This window comes from Falco peregrinus, chromosome 5, assembly GCF_023634155.1.
Source record: "Falco peregrinus isolate bFalPer1 chromosome 5, bFalPer1.pri, whole genome shotgun sequence".
Classification (NCBI taxonomy): Eukaryota; Metazoa; Chordata; class Aves; order Falconiformes; family Falconidae; genus Falco; species Falco peregrinus.
In genome coordinates, this window is record NC_073725.1 from 92,928,717 (window position 1) to 92,951,326 (window position 22,610).

The 22,610-nt window shown below is 42.9% G+C and overlaps 1 protein-coding gene and 1 long non-coding RNA gene across 2 annotated transcripts; one reads left to right on the forward strand and one right to left on the reverse strand.

Moving 5' to 3' along the window:
- The first annotated feature begins 51 nt into the window (after positions 1 to 51).
- Positions 52 to 16,939, forward strand: LOC129784595 (uncharacterized). Its single transcript, XR_008747506.1, has 4 exons — positions 52 to 676; positions 6,173 to 6,252; positions 15,465 to 15,561; positions 16,792 to 16,939. It is a non-coding gene; the product is annotated as an uncharacterized LOC129784595 (long non-coding RNA).
- On the reverse strand, positions 2,133 to 5,061 carry LOC101920720 (histone-lysine N-methyltransferase SETMAR). Its single transcript, XM_055806289.1, has 2 exons — positions 4,927 to 5,061; positions 2,133 to 3,360 (listed from the first exon to the last, which is right to left on the reverse strand). Exons 1-2 carry the CDS (start codon positions 5,002 to 5,004, stop codon positions 2,563 to 2,565), a joined length of 876 nt encoding a protein of 291 aa, XP_055662264.1. The 5' UTR covers positions 5,005 to 5,061; the 3' UTR covers positions 2,133 to 2,562.
- Positions 16,940 to 22,610: the final 5,671 nt, after the last annotated feature.

Genomic DNA, 22,610 nt, shown 5'->3' on the forward strand with positions numbered 1-22,610 from the left:
TCCAGTTCTTTGCTAGGGCATTTTTTTTCTTTTAGTAGGATTTTGGTCCACAACATGCCCGGGCAGCTGTAGGGCTAAGGCACAGCAAAGTGTAATGTACATCCTATATGGAAAAAGGCTGTTAATGGCCATGCTGCTTTAGAACGCAATGACAATGCATCATTTCATAGTCTTGCAAGGCCTTTTAATGTGGCTGGCTGTTTTCAACAGTACATCATTCTCTCCTTGTTCCGTGCTGTGGAGGTTTGTGCTAATCAGATAACTGATGCTCGGTTTACTTGCTAGAAATGGCATCAGCTGGCTTGGACTGGTGGGGTAGGATTGCACTGAGACAGAAGACATGGCTATGTTCTCTGTTTAAGGCTGGTGATGCAAGGACTAGATATCGCTGATGGTGTTTGGGGTTTTGTGTTTTGGAGGTTTTTTGTTTTTTTTTTTTAAATCTACACTTCCTTAACTACTCAAAATCATGCCAGGTATGTATTCATAACAGGAAGCTAACAAACTGTGCCGTCATCTTGAAAATGAGCAATGCAGATGGTATAAAACTAGTCTTGGAACTTTTTCCAGGAGGGAAGGAGGAAATACATTGGATCATCTGTTCCCAGTCCTCCAGTCCTGTGGGCTGAAAGTGGCTGGGTGGCTGTCAGAGTGCCCACTGCAGGAAGAAAACCAGGTGAGCTTCTAAATAGGCCAAGCAACCTTGCAACCCAAGCTGTGTCTAGTGTGTCTAGTGCAGCATGCAGCCCGAGTTACAGGATACAGAGAACTTCTCTTATGTAGAAGCTGGCACCCTTAATCAGGCAAGGAATGAATTTAATGGCTGCTCAGCTTATAAAGTACTCTTGACAAGCAGCTGAAATGCTTTGGGAGCTTTCTGTACTGACAGCAGTGACAATGATTAACCCTAAGAAAAATCACATGGTAATATCATCCGAAATTAAAACCACTGCTAGATGTAAATATGAACAGCAGTTTTCTGTAACAGAAGAATGAAGGCATACGTTAAACAGGGAGAAGCTAACACCAAATCTTACCAAGGAAGTATAGGTAAAAACAAAGTCAGATTTTGTTTAGCAAACAGCAAATTAATAACAGCAAAATGTTCTTTATCTCCCTTGTCAGTATCAGATTGATCTTTCAGGTTCAAAACAAAACTGTTTTTTATTTAAAAATAAAGTTACCAATGGCCTGCAGCACAGCTGATCCCCCCTGAGATGTGCTACTTTGTGTGTGTATGTTATGGCAAAGGTTATGAACACAGGTAAAGATCAAACTGTACAGAGCAAATAACCTAGGGGTTTGTGCCCCTGACGGCATGCTGTGGCACAACTGTAAAAAGCAGCACTGCAGTTTATCTGTCTTGTATATCAAAGCTGGGGGAAATTCAAAACAAGCCCAATTGAAGCTTCCTTAATTTGATCTTTTCTAGAAAGAAAGTAACATGCAGTAGCAGAATGTGCTCCATCCATCAAGCTCTCGTGTGTATCCCTGGTGTAAGGAGACAAAGCAGTATACATATTAGACCTGTATAAGAACGATGAAAAGATGCAATGATCTTCTTTCTTTGTTGGGAAAGAACAGGCCTCGCTTAATACTGTCTGGCTGCATAGGAATAGCAAAACCAAATTGGTTAGTAGCTGAAAGGAACGCTCACGTATCTGCTAGCCATTCAACAACATAAAAAGCCAAATTTGTTGTTTGTTGTTCAGATGTCCGTTTCTATTTCCTACTTCAATCCATTTCAGAAGTCAGAATAACAGCATCATACCGCTTTAGACCACAGAGTCTGAATTGGCTTCCTGAGTGTATAATAATAGTGCTGGAAAGTAACATGGATGTGCTGCTTGCTGTTATTGCAGAGATCTTATTAGATGAGCCTCAAGATAGACATGATTTAAAAAGATGGGATGATTATACTTCTTGGAGCCTGTATTCCTGTGCTGTTTATATAAAAGCTAAATGGTAATATAAGTGAACTAGTCACTTAAAACCCGATTTTGACATGCAGCTAGATGTGACTGGAGACGGAAAACAGTGGGGGACAAAGCATTCAAGCTTATTTTTCTGGGCAAGCTTTTTATATAAATAATGTTTTGTGGAACAAAAAATTGTACAGTAAGTAATTTAAAAAAAAAATGGGATTTAAGAAACCTAATGCCTTTCTTGCAGATGTCAAGATTCCTTGAGTCTCCCTCTTCTGTAATTTTCAGTGATGTTTCTCCTTGCTATCGCATGCCCTTTCTGTGTACAAATGTTAAAAGTTGTTTCTTTCTGAGAGGTACAAATTGAGAGAGCTGCTTTAACATGCTGTCAGAAGAAAACAAGAAAAAAAACCCAGGCCTGGCTTAGTAACTGATTTTGGAACACCTTGAAGCTCCAGTACTCTCTCATACCATCCACCTTGAAAACAGCCTCTAGGATGTTGCATGAAGTTATTTTCAAAATCTTGTCTTTTTGCTGTTATTCAAAAACACATCTGCTTCCTTGGTGGAATACAGAGAGTTTTATTTAACTGCTAGAGAAAATCATATTGGTTAGGTATGCATGAGGACTGAAAAGCTATGGAGAACTCCCTGAAGAAGTGTCTAGCGTGGAAAAAAGGGAGCCATCCCAAGGTAAGAAGGAAGCACATATGCGGGAACCACAGTAGCAAGGTTTTCTCAATCTCTTATCTTCCTGTAAAGACTTCTCTTCTCTGTTAGTCATTGGTAAATTATGGCATCTTCCAGAATAATCGTATGAAAGTTCCTGTCCAGCAGAAATATCAGTAGCTGCAAAAAGTGCCAGTTTAGGCACCATTGAGTCAACTCGAACTGGCACCATGAACAAATTTGGTTCACAAGAATGATTCAGGAATCTGCCTACGTTACCAATGTACGTAGGGTCAACAAATGTCTCCATTATCTGACCGTTATGGAGGTGCTCCCTCACCACTATAATATAGTTTGAATCCTTTGATGTCTGGGCCTGAATTCTTCTACGTGCCTCGTTAAAGCCTAAAACTTCACCAGCATATTCACAAACAAATCTTCCTTTAGCTATGAATTCCAGAGTGCGAAGACCCCACCCTTTCTTCTCAGTCTTGAATACCTCAAGTCTGAATTGCAAACCCCTCTGAACAACCCTGTTCTGACAGGATTCACTGCACTGGCACATAGTGTTGCACTCAAAAACAGGCCTGGTGTACTCCTCCTCTTTGTCTGTAGGCCTGAGGCACAAACTGTTGTAACTTTCACCGTGGGAAAGACACGAGCACACATCAACCACGCAGGAGCTGGTACGACAGAAACATCCTCGAAAGGTGATTTCAGTGGGGTCAATCTCTCCATCTGCTCCAGCCACGCTGTCTGGGCTATACTGCAAAGAGAACAAGAGTCAAATCCTTGTCACATTCGATGCTTCTTTCCAGAGGCTATCACATTTTTACAAAGTTTGTGTTTGGCAAAGACTGGTCTCTGAACTGAAACCATGAACGCTTCATTTACCTATAAACTTCTAACTACAAGCCTAACTTTTCTAAAATGTTTTAAAGAATGCAAATTTGATATTCCACATAGATTGAGAAAGAATCAATAGTCTGTTAGTGACTGAATTTCTCACAATAGTCTAATAGCCAGAAAAAAAAAAAAATCTTAGCAGGAAAAACACATCAGCTAATTTGATCTGGTTTACCAGTTACCATGCTATTTCTATAAATAAAAATTGTATCATTAATTCCCCCTCCCCCTTGAAAATCCTCAATAAGCTACTTAACTATTATAAGTCACAGACTTTCAAATGCCTGCTTTTGTTAAAAAGGAAGAGACTTGAAATTTATCTTTTCAAAATGTTGCATTCAAACTTGCTCCTGCCAATTCTGTTAGAAGGTGATGACGGCGATGCATTGGCACATCTCTACACGTTCACCAAAAGCTAACTGCTCTGCTGTCGGGGGTACAACGTGAGCTGGTATTTGCTTCACCCTAAATTCTGTCGGTGGGAACAGATGTGGTGCAAATCAAGCAACCCCAGCTGACAATCAGGCTCTCAAAATGAAACAATGCCCCCAGCAGGTTAATGGTTATAGAACCACGGACTGCTCCAAAATAAAAGGGGAGAGAAACTGCTACATTTGAAAATCAAAACATAAGGACAGCTACCTATATATTTCAACTTCCTTCTCAGCATTCGGCTTGCAAAGCTTTACTTAGAAGCCTGGAGTGTGCGGTATTAGTAGTAAACGTTACATTTTACAGTAGCTTATGCCTGGTAGCTTCGGGTGCTGTGAAACACACCGGTTCATTCAGGGGCTTCTGTTCTCATGAATGTCACCTTCCGCAGTTGCTTGGCTTTACCCAAACCCAACAGCCCCTTATCTGTTCCCCACTCACTGACTACAAGCTTTCCTATTTCTGTAAGACAGCAGCACCCCATGCAGTTTAGGAAGATGAGGGTTTATTCGGATTGCATCTCTTATTCCCATTCCACCTCCCCAACCCTCGGCTTACTGGAAGCGTTTCCGTGCTGTTTTCCGAAGACTCTAAGGCAAGCACACCCCTCGGCGGGAGGCGTCCGGCGCTGACCCGAGGCACACGGGCGGCAGCCGGGCCGTGCCGGGCGCAGGGCAGCGCCTGCAGCCGCCCCGTGTCCCTCGGTTACAGCTGTCCGGGCGGGCCCGCAGGGGCTGTGCTGTTCCTCAGGGGCGGCGGCGTCACCGCGCCGCTAAAATACCCCAAACGCGCCGTACCGGGGGCAAACCGGCCCGTATGTGTGCGAGGGAAGCGAGGGGCGCGCACTGCAGGACCCCGGCGCGGCGGGGCTGGCCGCCTGCTCAGCCCCCGAGGGACGCGCCGGGCAACGGCTTCCTCAGGCGCCCGGGCCGCGCTACCCGCCGCTTCCTCCCCCTCCCCTCCCCCTCCCCTCCCGGCCGGCCCCCGCCCCTACCTGAAAAGCCGGCGGGGCCTCCCCGGGCGGCGCCACGGCCACAGCCAGCACCTCCCGCCCGCCGCTGAGGTCCGCCATGCGCCCGCCCGCTGCCCCCGCGCCCTCCGCGCAGCCGCTCGCGCTGCGGTGCGCAGGCGCCCTGGCTGCTCCGTGGCGGAGCGCGGGAACGGGCGCTGCCCGGCGCCGGGGGAGCCGCCATCTTGTGGCGCCGCTGGGCTGGGCGAGGCGCGGCGGGGCTGCGCGCCCCGGGGGCTCCGTGCTGCCGTGCGGCCTCGCTGTGGGGCTGCCCGCGGCCCGGCGGGCCCTGTGCCTGCAGCCGGGGGGCTCCCGCCGCTGGGCCCCGCCGCAGCCCCGTGCGGTGGGTGTGGGAGTGCTCAAAACAACAAGAGTGATTTCACAGGTTAATTAAATGCTACACACTTACGTTATTCTTCATGGCGCTGTAAATCTTTGCCTGTTTAGAAGGTGTTTGAGTTTTAGGGGGATTTTTGGTTGGCTAGGTGTTGGGTTTTTTTAATTCTTCCTGTCTCATTTACACTTTTAATTAGACTTGTATGTTTTTTTTCGTTTAAGTTAGTGTATTTTTCAATGCTGGTGGGAACTTGCACGTTCTGATCTCATGAGGCCTAGAAATGCTGCCAGCTGGAGCGGGGACGCAGGCAGTGGTCCCCCTGCCAGGGCTGCGTGAGGGTCCCTCGGGTTTGTGCCCAGAGGTAGGGCCCTGGTCAGCCCCTCAGCCCCTTTGTCAGGACGTGTTATTAGCTTTCTGGATGAAGGGGAGTACAGACCCATGGAACCATGCTCTGGATGGATCTGGGAGGTGCCAGTGCTATGTCTGTTCTCCTAAAGCACTCGTGACAGTGGTTTCTGTGCAGCACGGTGCCGAGCAGCCACAGTGTCGGTGTCACATCCTTTGTCTGCACTGCAGGCTGAGCTGTGACTGGGGAAGACGAGCTGGACTTGTGTTCTTCAGGTGCTGGTGGTTTGCTCCTTGGGTCAGTTGTTTTGGAGCCGAAGGCTGAGGAAACTCTTACTATGTTTTCACCTTTTTTTCCCCTTTGTGTGATCCACGTGCTTTCTTTTTAAAATCAATTATCACATCCAGAAATTGGCTCCTCAGACTTAAGAGGCAGAAATTCCTGGAGCATGCTCTGTGCCCCTCCAACAGGGTGTTAGTTGTGTGCCGCTTTCTCTGTGGTGGTAACTGATGTGACTCCATTCCGATTCTTCTTTCTGCAATATCCAGGCAATGGGAAGAACCTTCACCTGCTGTGTCTCCTTCCTCCTGCCTGGAAGAGGAGCTGAGCAGCGCCAGGAGAGGTGCAGGTGAGACTGGATGGTGAAGTCTGTGTTTGTGTTTTGGGTAGTTAATGGGGCTAGCAGAACTGACAGGAAGAGAATGAACGGGGTTGTTCAGGATTGCCTGTAAGAGAAGGGAAGATATAGAAGATGAACCTGTGGAGATCAGTGCGTCCCAGTATCTGGCCGGTATAATTTTGGGGAAGGCTTTGGTCAGTTTAAACCTTGGATCAGTGTATGCTGCTGTGAATGTAAAGGAAATGTACCGGTAGTGCCAGTGCTTCATAGCTGAATGTAATGAAAACGGTGGAAAGCTTTAAATACAGCCTACTAGTCTCAGTTTGTCCACCCAGGCAGCAGTACAGCTGTTTCCCGCAGATGCCTGTAAGCCCTGCCTTCTTGGGGTTGATGCTTTCATCCTGTGAGCATTTGTCATTGTGGAGAAAGTGGTAGATCAGTTTTATGAGATAGATGCTGGAACATTGAGTGATTGCAGATATTAAAATACACTTAGGTTTTGTAGTTTAGGGCACTATGTTATTACCAAATTGACCTTTAGATCAAGACACACATAATTTGGCTGCTAATCCTTAGTGCCAGATGGAATTCTTCTCCATTTTTAAATGACAGAAGTAATGAGTCATTACTCTGTAGTAAAAGAAACAGATTGCTTACATTTACAGGAGATGGGGTTTTGGAAATCTGCAAAAGGTCATGGAAAATCCACTGTTTTCCTCCTCCTCCTTCTCCCACCCAGTGCTTCTATTGTATTGAGCTGTGAATGGGTTGAACTGTTGAAATGCCCAGGTTGGGTGAAAAATTGATGAAAGCTCACTTTTATTTGTTATGTAAAATTTTTGTTGAAAGCAAGCTTAAAATGGAGCTGAAAGAATGAACTGTATGTGAACTTTGTGATGCTGAACCAAGACACCTGGTGCAGCTGTGAATTTCTTTTGCAGCACACTATGCTCTCTCTAGGATGAGACTACATGAATAACTTCTCTTTGATGCGTTGCACGCATTTAGCTGTTGGTTTCTCTCCCTATGTAGCTAATGCTTTCTGCTCATTAATAATTTGTGACTGTTCTCTGCAATTTCTCAGATTTCATAATAGCCATCTGATAATTGGAATTTGGTAGGTTAACTGGGCCTGGAACTGTGAGTTCATTTGAGAGCTGTCTTCATGTCACTTCACTGAATTTTCATGGCTGATGATTTTCATGTTGAAACTCAAGGGTGTGTGTGAATCTGTGACTTATCAGGCTGCAAGTAAGGGAGCAGTGCTCAGAAAACTAGGCACAGTCCTAGTCTAGAAGAAATAAATATGAAACTTCATGTCTTTTCCGGTAGGCAGAAGCCCCTGGAATCAAGGAAGCTTTTTCTAAGAGGTTTCTTTCTAATTTCAGTGTGGTGGAAGCTAAGCAATCTCAAGTGATTAATACATATTACAGTGATTTCATGTATGCATAGTGTCATCATCGGTACTGTTGGTTGGGAGGGAATTCTGGTTATCTGGTGCAACCCTTTCTTCAACTGGGAGTGTTGCCAATACTTGATCAGGCCATCTGTGGCTTTCATGAGCTGACTTCTGGAAAACTCTCAAGGCCTGAGATTTCACATCCTCTCTGGGTACCAGTTTCTGGGCTGTACCAGCCTCCCAGTGAGAGCTTTTTCAGAATGTCAAACCTGAACTTCCCTAGCTGCAGTTTTTTGCCTTTATGCCTTATTTATCACTACTGAGAGGAGTTTTACTCTGCTGTCTTCGTAACTACTCCTCATAGCATTCTTTTAGATTATCTCATAGTGTCCTCCTTGCAGAAACGAGCAAGAATTATGTCCCTCAAACTTTTCTTACTGGTCATATGGTTAGTCTTCTGACCATCTTGGTAGCCCTTTGCTGGGTCATCTCCAATTTTTCTACATATCTTTTGAGCTGGAGGGCCTACAACTGGCCACAGCTTGCCTTGCTACCTCATCATGCCGAACAGAGAGCATTAGTAGCTTCCCTGGATCTGTGTTCCTCCTCATGTAGCCTGGCGCGAGGTTTGCGTAACTTACAAAGAGAGTGCACTTTGGGCTTACTTGCAGCTTGGCTTCCACTGTAACCCCTGGGGTAGTTCTCCGTGGGATTGCTGCTCCGTCAGTTCCCCACCGGGCACTGCTGTATGGGGATACTCAGCCCCAGGAATACTCTTGTACTGGTCTGGACTGTTGGAGTATTTTCTGTCTCGAGCTTGCCTTAAGTTACACTGGCAAGTTACTAGGCCATGCAAGGTGGCTGCTTTGACTCCTAATTTCATAGCGACAAACAACAAAAAGTTGTTTGCTGCCTGCACCAGAAAGATGTGATCAAAAGAAGGCTTTTTGCTAAGAGCGTGTTTGAAGGCTCTCTTCAGCTTACTAGCTCCCTACGGAACTGATCTCTGGAAGAACTGGGTATTCCTTTTAAGTATTTTATTTTACATTGCACATAGTTTCTGTCTGACTTTGTTCTGAATAGGCTGCTGGGATAGTTCTCAGATATTTAAACTTGCTATTTTACTTTAAAAGGAAGTATGTCTCCCAGGCAATATATTGGAGATGTTTGCTACGGGAAACCTGAAGTGCTTCTTAAATCATGGCATTGAGTGCAGAGAGTTTGTTAGCTGCCAGTCTGAGAGTTTGTTAGCTGCTTTATATCCATGCTCTCTTTAGGTTGTGTCTTCTTCCTTCTGGTTAATCTTAGATATTTTTATTTTTTTTTAATTCCCTTGCTTACAGACTGTTTGTGCTGCTGTTCTCATGTCAGGTTTAAATTTTCCTTTGATTTGACCTTCATTGCTGGATAATCATCCCCATAAGGTTAGTGGGCACGTACTCTCTATTCTTCTGCCAGTCTATTGTATGTCTATTAGAATATTGATTTGCAGAGAGTGAAGTATAAAAAAAATCAATATTCTATTAAGTGGAGTAGAGTGACAATGTTCTAAGGCTTATTCAGGTTTGAAGACTAGTGTCTAGACACTACGGTGTTAGGGTTTTTTCCCGTGTGGTCTTGGCTAGGCAGGTGAGATGAAATACACATACCCTGTTAGGGTTTTGTTTTGTGTGTGTTCATGGCTGGAACACTGGTGACAAACAACCAAATTTTAAAAAGTGTTGGAAGTGCAGAAAGATACTTGGATTTATTATGATGTTTGTAGTTTATTGTTTATTAGTAGTAAAACAGTTGAAAATAAATGCTCTACAATGTATTTAGGCAGGGTATATAGACATGAGCTATCTGATATTGCATACCAGCATCTGTTCTTAAGTGCTTGGAGAACTGTGAGAAGACCAGGTGTAAAAAATTTTTTGTTTGTATGTTTTTGTCAGTGTGGATGCCTATGACATATAGATGATGAATGCAGCTCCCCTGCCTGCCCCCCTGTTCTCTGCACAGTAGTCTGCCATTTGAAGATGGGGAGTGAAAACATAGGTATTTTTCTATTTCCTACTTTTGACCTATTCTCAGATCAGTCCACGGTTATTTTAAGGTATGCTACTTGTATTCAGTACTATTCATAAACATCTGCCTGACCAGAGGTATGACTCGCCTCCATACACTGGATTACTCTTACTGTCTTTTAAAAAAATAATAAATACTTTAATAGTGTCAACTAATTGCTTAGCTAGGAAACAAGGTTTTGTCCATTTACAGCTCATTTCATTTATGCTTTATCACTCGTGAAGTACATTGAAGTACTTTATGGGCTGAGAATGTGAAATGGTGAGAGGCCGCAGTCTTTGCGGCAGGTCTGCTGTGGTGTCGTGCAGTGGAGTTTGGCTGGCACGCTGCCTGCTTTTTGCAAGGCCAAGCTCATTATCTGTGAGTCACACCTGGCCCTCACTAGGTTTGGAAGCAGGACTTCTGAGGGTCATTCTTGTGCCTGGGGCTCCTGCCTGGTGAAACTGTCTCCTGCTGTGTGCTAATGAGCTGGCTAAATCTTCCATAAGTAAGTGGATGCTGGAATGAAATATCTGTTAATCATGTTTGTAAATCCAAAGAAGTAGATGTTGAAGTATGCCTTAGCTCTGCAGAGAAGACTGACCTTGGAAAATGCTGTGTTTGAATAACATAGTTTATCGAAATATCTCAAAGTGCTTTGCAGAGATAGATGAACTTTGTTTCCTTTCTTTTACAGATAAGAAAACTGACGCAGAAACACATGAAATGAGTTAACCAGTGGTTGAGCTATTGTTCTTGGTTATCACATGACTCTGCATTTCATCTCTCCTCCTATGCTGCTCTTGTAGCATTGACTAAGTAATATGAACCATAAATCTTGCCAATACACAAACGCTCCTGAAGTCTTGACTTTCATATGAGTAAGAAAGTTACATAACATTTTGTCACATCCTTAGATGTAAGCAAAACAAGTTTGGAACAATGGGAACAATTCAAATCTCGCCATGCAAATTGTTTCCTGATTAGCAGCAATGTATTTCAGTGAATGTTAGTCTCACAATGTATTTCAGTTAAATAAATTCACATCTATAAAGTATTTTGGCCTGACAGCAGTAGGTGAGCCACTTGGAAAGACCACCCATCTACTGAATAAATTGTAATAATGTTTTGCAGGCAATCTGTCCTGACTGTAGTATTCTACTTCTGCTATTAGAAAATGCTATATAGCAGCATTCCAATTAAATAGATTTCTGTGTAACAATATTACTTCAAAAGAAACTCATTATTAAGTTGGAAAGAGAAGTGCCTTGCGGACTGTAGGAATTTCTTCCTTTTGAAGTGCACATCAAATTTCTTTGGTGCTACTCAGCTGCTTTGTATGAGAGAACTTCATTTGACATCAGTGACCTCTGGCAAGCCCTGTGTAGGTAGGGAAAATGTATTTGCACACCACTCGGGTCTTCTATGGACTACGTATGTAATGGGTGGTTTCAAGGGATTGAAGCCAGTGTTTCAAATTGATGTATTAGTATTACAGTGTGCTTGGCAAACTTCTGCTGCAAAATTTGTTCCGTAGGTTCGCTTAACATGCTGCTTCTTTTCAGCAGTTTGCCAGATACAAAGCATGTTCTAGTGCTTGCAAGAAATGAGTAAATGAGGTTGAGAGAGTGTCTGCATAGATCTGATGGCTGCCTTTCACCAAAACGGTGGTTGTGCAGTTCATTTGACCCTTGCCTATACAGAAGGATTTAGTTTATGGTTAGTGTAGCTTTTCCATTTTTATTAGACTGTGTGTCTGGTGTCTTCAGTGCCAGATAGATTTGACTGCAGTAGTTAGTCTGAGTTACTGTTAGCGCTTGCTGTGTGAATTCCTGGTCGTTCAGGTGGGTATGTCATGATCATGTATGTCTGTGACCCCCACGTGTTGTGGAACACATAGCTGAAGCCAGACTGAGGTGAAGCTTCAGTTTCTTCTTACAGCTGACAGTGACAATGGCACCTTGTCACTGTGGGGAGCTTGCAGGAAGCTCACTGGTGTGGTGCGTCGCAAAGGTGGTTGTGACTGATGTGCTTGTGGTTATCAAGGTACACGTCTGGTGCCAGGGTAGGGCTTGCTGCTGCTCAGAGTTACTGGTAGCTTTGTATAGCTGGGTTTTGAGGGCTATCTAAAGCCCTCAAGAACATGTATTTTGGGGATACATGTTTTCTTAGCCTTTACATTGCATGTTTATGTATAGAAAGCAATACTGACTTTTTGTGCTTGGAAGCGTGGCTGGTCATTGCAGAGGTTCATACTACACACTGTGAGGAAAGGTTCACAGTGCTGGGATCTTCAAGTTTCTTTTGTTTCCCTTACTATTATGGGGATTCCCCAGACCCAATCTTGTTTTTCTTTGAGACACAGCTTCTTTCTCATCCCTGCTTAAGATAATTAGGTCATAGAAGATGACTGTCTAACTGTTGCCTAAAATTTCAATGGAGAATTTCACTTGGGAGACTGAAAGAAGATGTCTTTCTTTAGTCCTATGGTAAGGCTAGAGACTTCTGAAGGATTGCCATGTGCTGTCTCCTTGGTCTTCCTCAGTATTTACCAGAGGAGGGAAAGCATCTAACTAAGGCTGGAGAAGCAGAGGTTCACATACTTAAAGATGACCCTGAACAACAGTCAAATATGTTTTCCAAAATACTGTTTTCCTGAGATATATGGGTAGGGAAGCATTTTGGTCCTCCTGAACACAGGCATGTACTTTTTGAATTTGTAGTTATAAATGCAAAATTAGAGTATTGTTTACCATTTATATAACTTTAATCTGTATTTAATAAATAATGAGCACTTCCGAAAGTATTTAATGAAATTTAAAAAAAGTTTTGGTGAAGTATTAGGACTTTATTTGGGAACTACTTCTGTGGGGCTTTGGGGGTCTTATTTTCATGCTATTCTGCCAAACCCGTGATTGCTTTTTTCTCTGCTTAACATTTTGTTGAAGGTCATAACATTGTTATTAACCAGTATGTTTGTAAATTATCATAGATGTAGTACTCAAACATAACATACTTAGGGTTAGTTAATTTGTGTATGAGTATTTTATAGAGCTGCTTTTATTTAAAATTCAGATTGTTTACAATATGGTTGATTTCATGCTGCACGTAATTTCACATGTATTTTGTGAAACATTTAATGTATGTGTTTTGAAAACTGTTGTTGGAATTGCACTTTGGTAGTTGAACTCTTGTGCTTGTATAATTTTTGGATGAACCTTTAAGAAAAGTGAAAATAATTAACTGTCAGTATGAAAAAATAGCTCTTCTAGGAGTTCTGAAAATAGGCACTTTGGCTTTTTTATTTATCCTTCTCATTTGGCAGTCATTTGGGAGATTGTGTCCTCAAGGATTACTTTGGTTTAGGTATTTCTCTGAAGCTAAGAAAAATTTTATAGTTTCCATGGGATCAGGTTTTGTTTTCCACCCCCATTTAACTTAGAAATGGTTCTTTACATAATTGAGAGTTTCTGGAAAAGCATGTTCCACTGTGCTCCTGTTCCCTGGTGCAGGGAGTCCCTTTGGATAATGGGGATTTGTTGTGGACTGAAAGTCAGGAGCTGGGGTTGCTTGACATTTCGCAGCCATGGGCTGGGATACATGAGTGGTGCTGCTGGACCTAACAGAAATGCCGTTATTTAGGGTAGGAGCACATACCAAGTGTGTACCTCGGTGTTCTGGTGGGTACCTACCTTTGTATATGAACACGTCCTTGGTGTGTCTATATAGACATTTAAGATGGTGTTTTCATCTTTGCCTAAAATCCTAGCATAATTTGTTCCAAAGGACTATATTGATTGAAGTAGTCTTCTCAGAATTGAGCATCTAGATGGCTTTGTTTTTTTCCAGGTCTGCTTCAGGCTATTGAGTAAAGATCCCAGATGGTGGATGAGATTGTATGCTTGCTTTCCCTTCTTCTCCCTTCCCTCAGAATCACTGTCACTTCTGGAAACCCTTGTGACACTTTTTTTGGCTTCATTTTTAAAATAAATTATTAGGTTCTTGCTCTTGATTTCTTACTGCTAGTGCGGCCTGGTGTGTGTGAATACTCTTGTTGGAGTGGTTCTTTTCAGTGGTTTACTGTCAACTCTGTTGTATATTGTACTGATTAAAGGTGTCTTCAGGCATACATGCTGTGCATCAGCTGTATTTCCAGTCAGTGTGAGCCCAAAATCAATGTAGGTGTAGAGGGAAATGTACAGTTCCATCTTTGCAAACACTGTAGGGATCTCCCAGGCTGTAAAAGATGAGCATGCAAAGGCTGTTGCACTGAATGTGAAATGAACTCTGTGCATTCTGAGACTGTAGTGTTAATCTGGTTTCATCTTGCTGGTTAATCTCTCCCAAAAACTGTTGGAATGCAAGCCATCTGAAAATGCACATGAGCTAAGGCTGATGGAAAACTATGGTGCTTGGAGAGTAAAATAGAAGATTGAGTCAGGAATAATCATTTTTATCTTCAGTGAATGTTGGGTCAGGCATGATGGATTGCGGAACAAGTCCTTCCAGTTCTTGTCACACGTAGCATCTTGGTCTACAGCCTTTCCTTTATTAAATGATTTGACAGTAATAAAAATGGGTCGTATTTTTTCTGTTTTCCCCAAGCAATATTTGCTTAATATATTACAAAGTTACCAACCCAAGGATTCTGTACTATTTATGCTTTCAAAAAGATTGTGTTTTGCATTTTTTTTGTATTTGCATTGTTGAGAAAGATGTGTTGCAAGAGAATAAAGAAGTCCCTTATCTTATCTTGCTGTTCCATAACCATACTCTGGTTTAAATGAAATCCATAATTTTTCCTTGTTGGTATGACAACAGAAAACATGAAGGTGAAATTAGAATAAGGATATAGATGAATGTTAACTGTATGTGCTGTAGCAGTTAAATAAATCACTTAATGATTACAGAATAATAATTCAGAATGGCATGCACTCAAACAGAATGCTTTTAAGAGGGGAGGAGTAGTATAAAGAATTATGTGCATTTAATGTAGTATTTCACTGTGATAGTAAATCAGTTCCCCTTGTCAAATTATACAAACAAATTTATGAGTATGTGCATATCTAGTGTAATTAATAAGCCATCTTATGTAGAACTAAGGTATCTAGTTTTGCCTGTAACCTTTAGATATAATTTATCTCAAAGGCATAATGCTTAAAACTTGCTAAATGTTCCTTCTAAAAGAAAAATCAGGAAGAAAAAGAAAAATAATGCTTTACTAGAAAACAAATGTTAGTTTATGTAGCATTCCAGTAGCTTAGAATTTAATTACCTTTCAAAACTATTCATTTTGATGTAATCTCTCAATTTTTATCAGTGTTCTGTGCAAAGCTATTTCTGTATGTTTTATGGAATGAAAATTTGAGTACCTCTCAGTCTTTCTCAATGCTTTACAGTGAAATGCAATCCAAATAACTGGGAGCCATGAGAAATGGTCTAATTCTGTACCCTTAGGCAGGTGCAAGTCTCACTTAAACGGCACGAATGTGTGTGCATACTGTAGGTAGCAGGAGGCACTACCTCCTGGATGCCCAGGGAGTGAATCAGCAGCTGTGATCTCTGCCCATACCTCAGCTGCCAGCTTCACCTCAGAAGGAAGCCCTTGTAGCTTCTTTCTGAGTTCTTCAAAGCTGGAACCATGGGGTGATGCACTGTGGAGTGATGCTCTCGAGTGATGCATGCAGGTTCTAAAGAAAAAAAAAAAAGTGAATAAAAAAATTAGTTGGGACTGAGCTGTACCTGAGCCAAGTAAAAATTAATTTTCTTTCAGAACTTTGAAGATATGAAGAATCTGCCTAGATGTCATTTTGCTCTTGGTGGCTACATTTGTAATACTGCTTTCCCCTTAACGGACCTTCCTGAAACAGGTAACTGCAGCGACAGAGTGTTCAGAAATTACTTGCCTGGTGAGGGTCTAGTTAGAGAAACAGTTTTCCAGGAAAAGTTTTTTTTGAATATACACAGACAAATTCATTGCTCTTTTTCTGGGAACCAGCTGAAATCACCACCATCACCAAATTTGTGAACATCATTAGCTATCCTCTGCTTGGTGGCAAGTTACTTGTCCTTTCCTACTTCTGGGGAGAAGGGACAGCAGCTACCAGTATGGGGGGCAGGGGAAGAACAGGGTTTGTTTGATAAGGTCAGCAATGTTGGTCTTAACCATCTGCAGCGCTCTGTGAAAAGGACATGTTTTGAATATGTTTCTAAGTCATCTCCAGCCTGCTGTCATCCTTGTTTGTTGTAACATTGACTGCTTGGAAGTGCTCATCCATATAAAACGAGCAGATGACAATGGGGCTGTGTGCGGTACAAGTCGGTTACGTACCCTCAGCATGGCTGTCAGAGCCTGGTACAGGTGCTGGAAAAGCAGGTTCCCCGGGCTGTGCTACCACCGTGCAGCAGGGAGCAGCTCAGCGTGCTGGAGGAGCCCTGCGCAGTCCCGCAGTCCTGCGGGGTTTGTGCTTGTCAGAGGGCAGCAGTTTGTATAATCCAGCAGTCAGTGTGGGGGGAAAAAATCCGTGGTTACCTGCTTCAGGTAATAAACGGGTGGTGGAGGGAAGGACAGGGTCACATTCCTGCGTTCCCAGTTCACTGGCCATAAAGAAGAGGCAGTGAATCCCTTTTGTATGAAACAAAAATTAAAGAAAAGGTGTCGGTACCAGGAGGCAGCATTACCCAGTGAGGGGCAGAGAAAACTCTTGACAGAAGATCCCAAGTGATCTGGCAGGTCAGGTAGTTTGGGAGTGAGTTAGAGGTTCTTATGAGCAAGACTTTAAAGGGATACCCAAGAACTGTATGATTCTCCATGTTGGCTTCCATCATGGTGTAAAGCTTTTAAGGTGGAAAGAGAATCAGTAATAGGTTTATTTTTTTAGAGCACAACGAGCATGTTATCTATGTGTGTGTTCTTCCCTCTATCCTGCTAAAGGAGTGTGAGGGAGGTGGAAGCCCAGTAGCAGCTGGGTTCTGGTTGCTTTCAACTCAAGTACAGCATAACCTTAATCACCCTTTATGCATGTATAAAAATCCTCAGAGAAGATAAAAAAAAATATAAAATTCAGAGTTGCAACATAGTGTTGTCTGTCATTCTGCAGGCTCCACGGTGTATACTACAAAAAGGAAATCTGGACTGCACTGACACAGCTTTTCATCAGTGAGGTAGGACTGCAGCCTTAAAAACTTTCAGTTCACTACAACACGTTGAAAAATGCTCAGTTCGTAGGATGCAAACTGAAAAGAAAATTGCAGTGCTGCTCAGCCAATATACTAGAAGCAATAGCAGTGTCTGGGGAAAAGGCATAAGGCAAGGGATGAGCATTACTGTTTTCAAGAAAAACGGGCTTGTATTTGGACACTTAATCACTTCAGTTTTTAAATGATTTGTTAATACTAAAGATTGGTCAGCTTGTAATGGACCAGAGTGCTGTAGTGGTTCCCTCGTTTGTCTGTTGGTCCTAAAGCCAAACTAAACTTTTCCAAGTGTGCAGATACTCGTGCCGGTTTGCAGTGACGGTGGTGTTGCTGTGGTGATGGAGAGAGGTTTGCAGGTGTTTCAGTTAGGTGCAAGTGGCTTACCTCTAAAGACAAGGAATGTAAGGATTAAAAGCAGCCAGCAGACCTTATCTGTGTTTTCTTTGGAGAAGGAAATGGTCCTCGGGAGCTGAACAGGCAGATGAGCTGGTGTGCTAGGGCATCGCCTTTCCTTCCCGTGCACCAGCCCAGCGGTGGCCCTGTCTCCGCCACTGGGTGCCTCCTCAGCTGTGCAGTGGAGCTTTCCCCGCTGGTTAGCATGTCAAACTCGGTGGAGAGAAAGAGGTGCCGGCCTTCTTGTTTCAGGAAGGTCCTTAGCTTAGCTGTACTGCGTGGTCACAGAGTTCTTGTTATCTGTCTTCAGTATCAGCTTGAATCTCTTCCCGGGAGAGAGCTTTACTGGGGTTAGTATGTGTTTGAAGAAATTCTTCAGGTTAAGTTGAAAGCACAAAGCTCTTTGCATGCTTCCAGGCTCTAGCATCCCACAGATTAAGAGTTCCCCATGGGTGTTCTCCAGCTCTATTAAGGACCTCACAGCAGGTATTTCCAGATGTAGAAATTGAATCTAAAACCGCAGATGTGAAGATCCCAGTGTTATGCTGGGGAGTCTCCGTGTAGGAAGTGAAGTTTTTAGGAATTTATCACCGAACATCATTAATCCTGTCTTTGATGCTAACCTCCATGAAGCATGTCCTTTGCATACAGCCCACGTCACAATCTGCTGAGCAGGCAAAGGTGAAGGAGGGAACGCTATTCCTTTTTGAAAACAGTTGAAGCACCATGGAAATAGTCTGCTCTGGCTTCTGGTTAGCATTATTTGGGTTGAATGGCATTTGGTTCTTTGTTTTAAGGAGTTTGGGGAAACAAAGAGAAAGTTGCACAGTTGAGCGATGTCATGAATGACACAGGAATTAGCATCTTCTTCAGAAGTAGTATTTAACCGGCCACATCTACAAACTAGTAGCTGACAGGTCTGCCTCGGGTATTTGCATTTAACAACACTGTTTCCCAAATACGACATCATCTTTTCAGGCATGGCTTGTTTTTTCATCTTTCCTCCCAACTTCTCTAAGGCGCTGCTTGATTTATGGTTATTTCTGTCTTACTATGTGGCTGAGAATGCATTACGTTCTTTCATCACAGCAGTCAAATAATAAGGAAGAGGTGGAAGACCTGTACTTACTAAAGCTGCAGGTGAGCTGCTTGCCGCCTTGCTGGCGAACTGAACAAATGTGAACACATCGGATTTAAAAGCTGTGATTAGTTTTCATGTCCACATATTTTTTTAATCTTGGAAATGAAGAAAATTAGTCGGCTGCAGCTAGTATTCTTGGTTCCATGATCCCTAAGAACAGGCAATTTTGATAGAGATCAGGATGTTTCTAGAATCTGTTTAGGAATGGTTGAAAAAAACCCTACCCAAACAAACAAAACCAGGGAAGCTTCCATATGTATCACACTTTGTGACCCTCCTTAGGAGAATGGGAAGCAAATCCTGACTGTCCAGTCCCAACCTTCATGTAGCCTTCTAGCACAGTAAGATCTTCAGTTCCTCTGCTTGTTACCAGAGTGCAAATACTGATGTGACTATTGTAATACAGATTAGCAAAATAATTATTTGTGCCAGCATTCTCACTGATTATTCTTACTCTCCTGCAGGTAGTTTTGGCATGCCTAATGAGGTGATGAGTACTGGAAAGAAGGCAGAAGTTCCTCCTTGGCCAGGTGGCTGTGTGGTGCTGCTGCTGTGGACTGTCAGCTCTGACGACATTATATGAAATGTGGAAAAAGTGGAAAGCAATCTCACTTTCAAAGGATTGTTGGTGACCTTTAAATTAGGGCTGGGAGTCTCATCATAAACTGCAGCTGCAGGATACATGACTGACTTCCCTTTCCTTCTGAATTGAAAGGTTGTTTTCACTAAAGTTACCTCTTATTACAGAAAGGTCAGATTCCTATAACTGCATCTCGAGTAAGTAGACAGTGACCTTGTTTATCTCAGCACAGCATTTGCAACCTCATAATTCTATGTGTGGTTGGTTTGTGTTTTTTTTTTTAAAGATCACGCTCTTGTCCTTATGTTGCGAATGGATGCATTTGATGGACTAGACTTGCAACTGCTGCAAATTGTTTCTGTTCGCTCAAATGGAATAATGGTAAATTACACAGGTGCAAGGCTTGGTGCTTCGTAAGGGTTGTTATTCAGCTGCTCTTTGTCCATTGTCTCCCTAGAAAACAGTGCTTGAGACCGTGTTACGGGTGTTACTCTGCGTGTGCTTGGGTCCGCCAAGACTTTGTGTCTACGCTGCAGAGTAGCTTGAGTTTGCATTGTATGTTTTAGTTGATGACTTAAACATAGTTATAGAAATTATGGCTAACATTTATAGAGGCCCATAAGTGCCACTGGATTTCAGTATGACTCAATTCTCAAATTATTTAGGGACTTGCTTTTAGACTAGATTTTACAGCTCTTGAGTTTGGTACATGAACCTCTTTTCTAAAAGCCTGGTAAAGGTATTTAGAAACCCGATGGAGTGCTACACAGAAGGTTCCCCTTCTGCAGGGGTGTCACTGTTTTGGGGAAGGAGCTCTTTCTTGCAAAATCAGAGCAGAAGTCACTCTTCTTCCCAGCTCAAGCAGGTGGCTGTGTGTGCTCTGTCTCCCTCTGTAGTATCTCTGTTAAAACCCTTCCTGATGTTGAGGAGAGTTGTGTTTCAGTCTTGTTTTGTGTATACCAAAACATGCCAGACACTGGAGCGTGACAGACTGTGTATGTGTAGAGGAGAGGATCTGCAGCAGAGGGTGAGACATCTTGAGCACCAGACTAACCTACCATAGATGTGGAAAGTAGATTTAGGAGCGTGTGGATGTTAGTATGGACTGTTTCCACCAGTGCATGGTGATGTGTCTTCATGCCTAATATTGAATTGTTTCTTTAGCTGGTAGCTGTCATAATTTAAATCCCAGTGATTTTTTTATGGAGGTGTTACGTGCAGTATTTTGGTGAACTCTTAGATCTCATGTTACAGAGAGTGTAAACATTGCACAACAGAAACTGTTAGTAAATACTTTCTCCTGCCTCTGCATTTCCAGTATATACAGGTGGCATTAAGCTGTAGTCCTAGCTTTGTCTTTGCTGTATATTTTAAATTATTTTATTTATGACTTTATGTACTTGGAAGGACCAAGAACTTTTAAGCCATGTTTTTGCTCCCGATTCTGCAGGCACTTTGATACTGTTTAAAGCAAGCAGATAAAATCTGGAATTCAGGACAGTTGTTACATGCTACTGAAATAAGCTGGCTGTAAAAATTAGTTACTGTTTTGTGGAAAAATAATAAAAAAAATATTTTAGACCATATTTAAACTCTTAACAGTTTTTTTAGGTGTGTCTAAGGTTAAGTACAAATCTTGAGAGTCGGGGAAACAAACTGGGTATAGACTAGACTGTTTACCTAGAGCTTCAGTCTGTTTTTATTTGGCTAGTAAGAGAAACATGTCTCTATATGATTTTTATATCTTCCAGAGTCTTTTTAGTGCCAATTCCTGTACTTGTATAGAATTTAAATTGTTATCTAAGTATCTGCCAAGAGATGGCAGTGCAGTGCTGCTCAATGTGCTGGGTGAGCTCCTAGGAAAATCTAGTGACTCTGACAATACAGAGCCTTCTTCCCTGAGGTTTTTGGTGGCCTGTCGTAGAACAGGCCCACATATTTATCAGCTTGCTTCCGACGGGCTGTGGCTTGAGAAAATAAGCAGGAGTTAAAATGAATGCCTGCTTTGCAGTGCTCTGTTCATCTCTCGAAAGTTATATTTCCATCCTGCGCGCAGAGTCAATTTCTAACCTGTGCCTTGGTTTCTCAGTCTCTCTCAGCAACAAATCCAAAGATAGCTCTTAGGCTGGCATCATCTCCAGCTTGTGTACAGCTGGCGTAGATCCGCTGACAGTGGTGCAACACTGATTTCTGTTAGCCGTGGAATGTTTTAAAAAAAAAACCAAACAAACCTAAACCCCCAAATATAAATCACCTTGTATTTCTGTTAGGTGCCGTGTATATTCAGGTGAGGTGAGGCTTGCAGAAAGAGGTAATCTTTCTCATTTGTCAGAGTTACAAGAACAGACAAGCGTTCTAGTTTGAAAGCACTTCTTGAATCTCTGTTGTATGTTCAGACATGCTAGGCGCATCAGAACACGGAACTGTTAATGCTGAAAAACTTTTTTGTTTCCTGAATACCAAAGTGTTTCTTGGAAAAGGTGGGTGGGAGATCAGTGGGATAGCTGCAGAGTGCTCCGTTTCACTGTTAATACCAAACAGACTTGAGACGATGCCTAAAAGAGGGTTCTTTTTCCTGTTTTGGTGGGTTGTGCCTGCACTTGACAGATGCAAGTGAAGTCTGTAACAGTTTGTCAGTGCTTGTACCTTCCTGTACCTCTGAGTGTAATTTAGCTCCTGATGTCAGTCAGAGGCAGTCTGTAGATTTTAACTGTTTGGATGCTGCTGTTGATAGAGTTCTATGTGAGAGAAGAAGGCTTTGAGGAGTCAGTGAAGCCTTGGTGTTCATCTTCAGAATAAATGCCACTAGCTGACCTGAGCTAACCCACCATCGGGCCTCGTGCTGCGGGTTTCATGTTGTCTGGTTGTGCGCTGCGTTCTGTCCCGGTGACACTGGAGGCTGCTGTTAGCGCTGCCCTATAAGTCTGTTGCATTTACTCCCTTGCCATTGCATGTGAAAGGCTTAAATTCAAGCTGGAACGCTGTTCTTTGAGAATGTCCCCTTTAAAACAAATATTTGTGGAGAAAACACGTTAATTGGTTCCATGACACTAGCACTAGACTGTGAAGTAGCCATAACTAAGTGCTCTGTTCCTTCTCCTCCCGTAAAAAAAAAAATATGTTGGTACCTCTGAAGAAAGATACAATCATAGTGTTTTTATTAAAAACAAACAAAACTCACCTGACAGGCAGGGTTCCTTAGCTTTTCTGCTTAAGGATACCATTCTAATCCCAAACATTCCCATGCATTTTGCTCCCTTGCCAATGCCTCTGTAACAAGTGTGTCAGTAACATTCCTGTCCTGCTTGGGGTGCTGAACTATTGTGAGGTCAGTGAGGTTCAGGTGTGGCCTTGCTGAGCAGGGTGCCCCAGCCTGGGCAGCAGGACCCATTGTACTGGGGGATGCCAGCAGCCCCAGGAACCCCCTCCATCTCCCAGGCCACGGCCAGGCGCCCCTCTGCATCTCTGCTAAGCGTGTCCCCTTGAACTCTGCTCATTTCTTCCCAGCTGCTCTCGGTAACAACTACATTGGATGTAACTTGTATCTGGCTGGCTGCTTTTGACTAGTAAGGGAAGTGTAGTGACTGTTGAGAGAGAGAAAATTTATA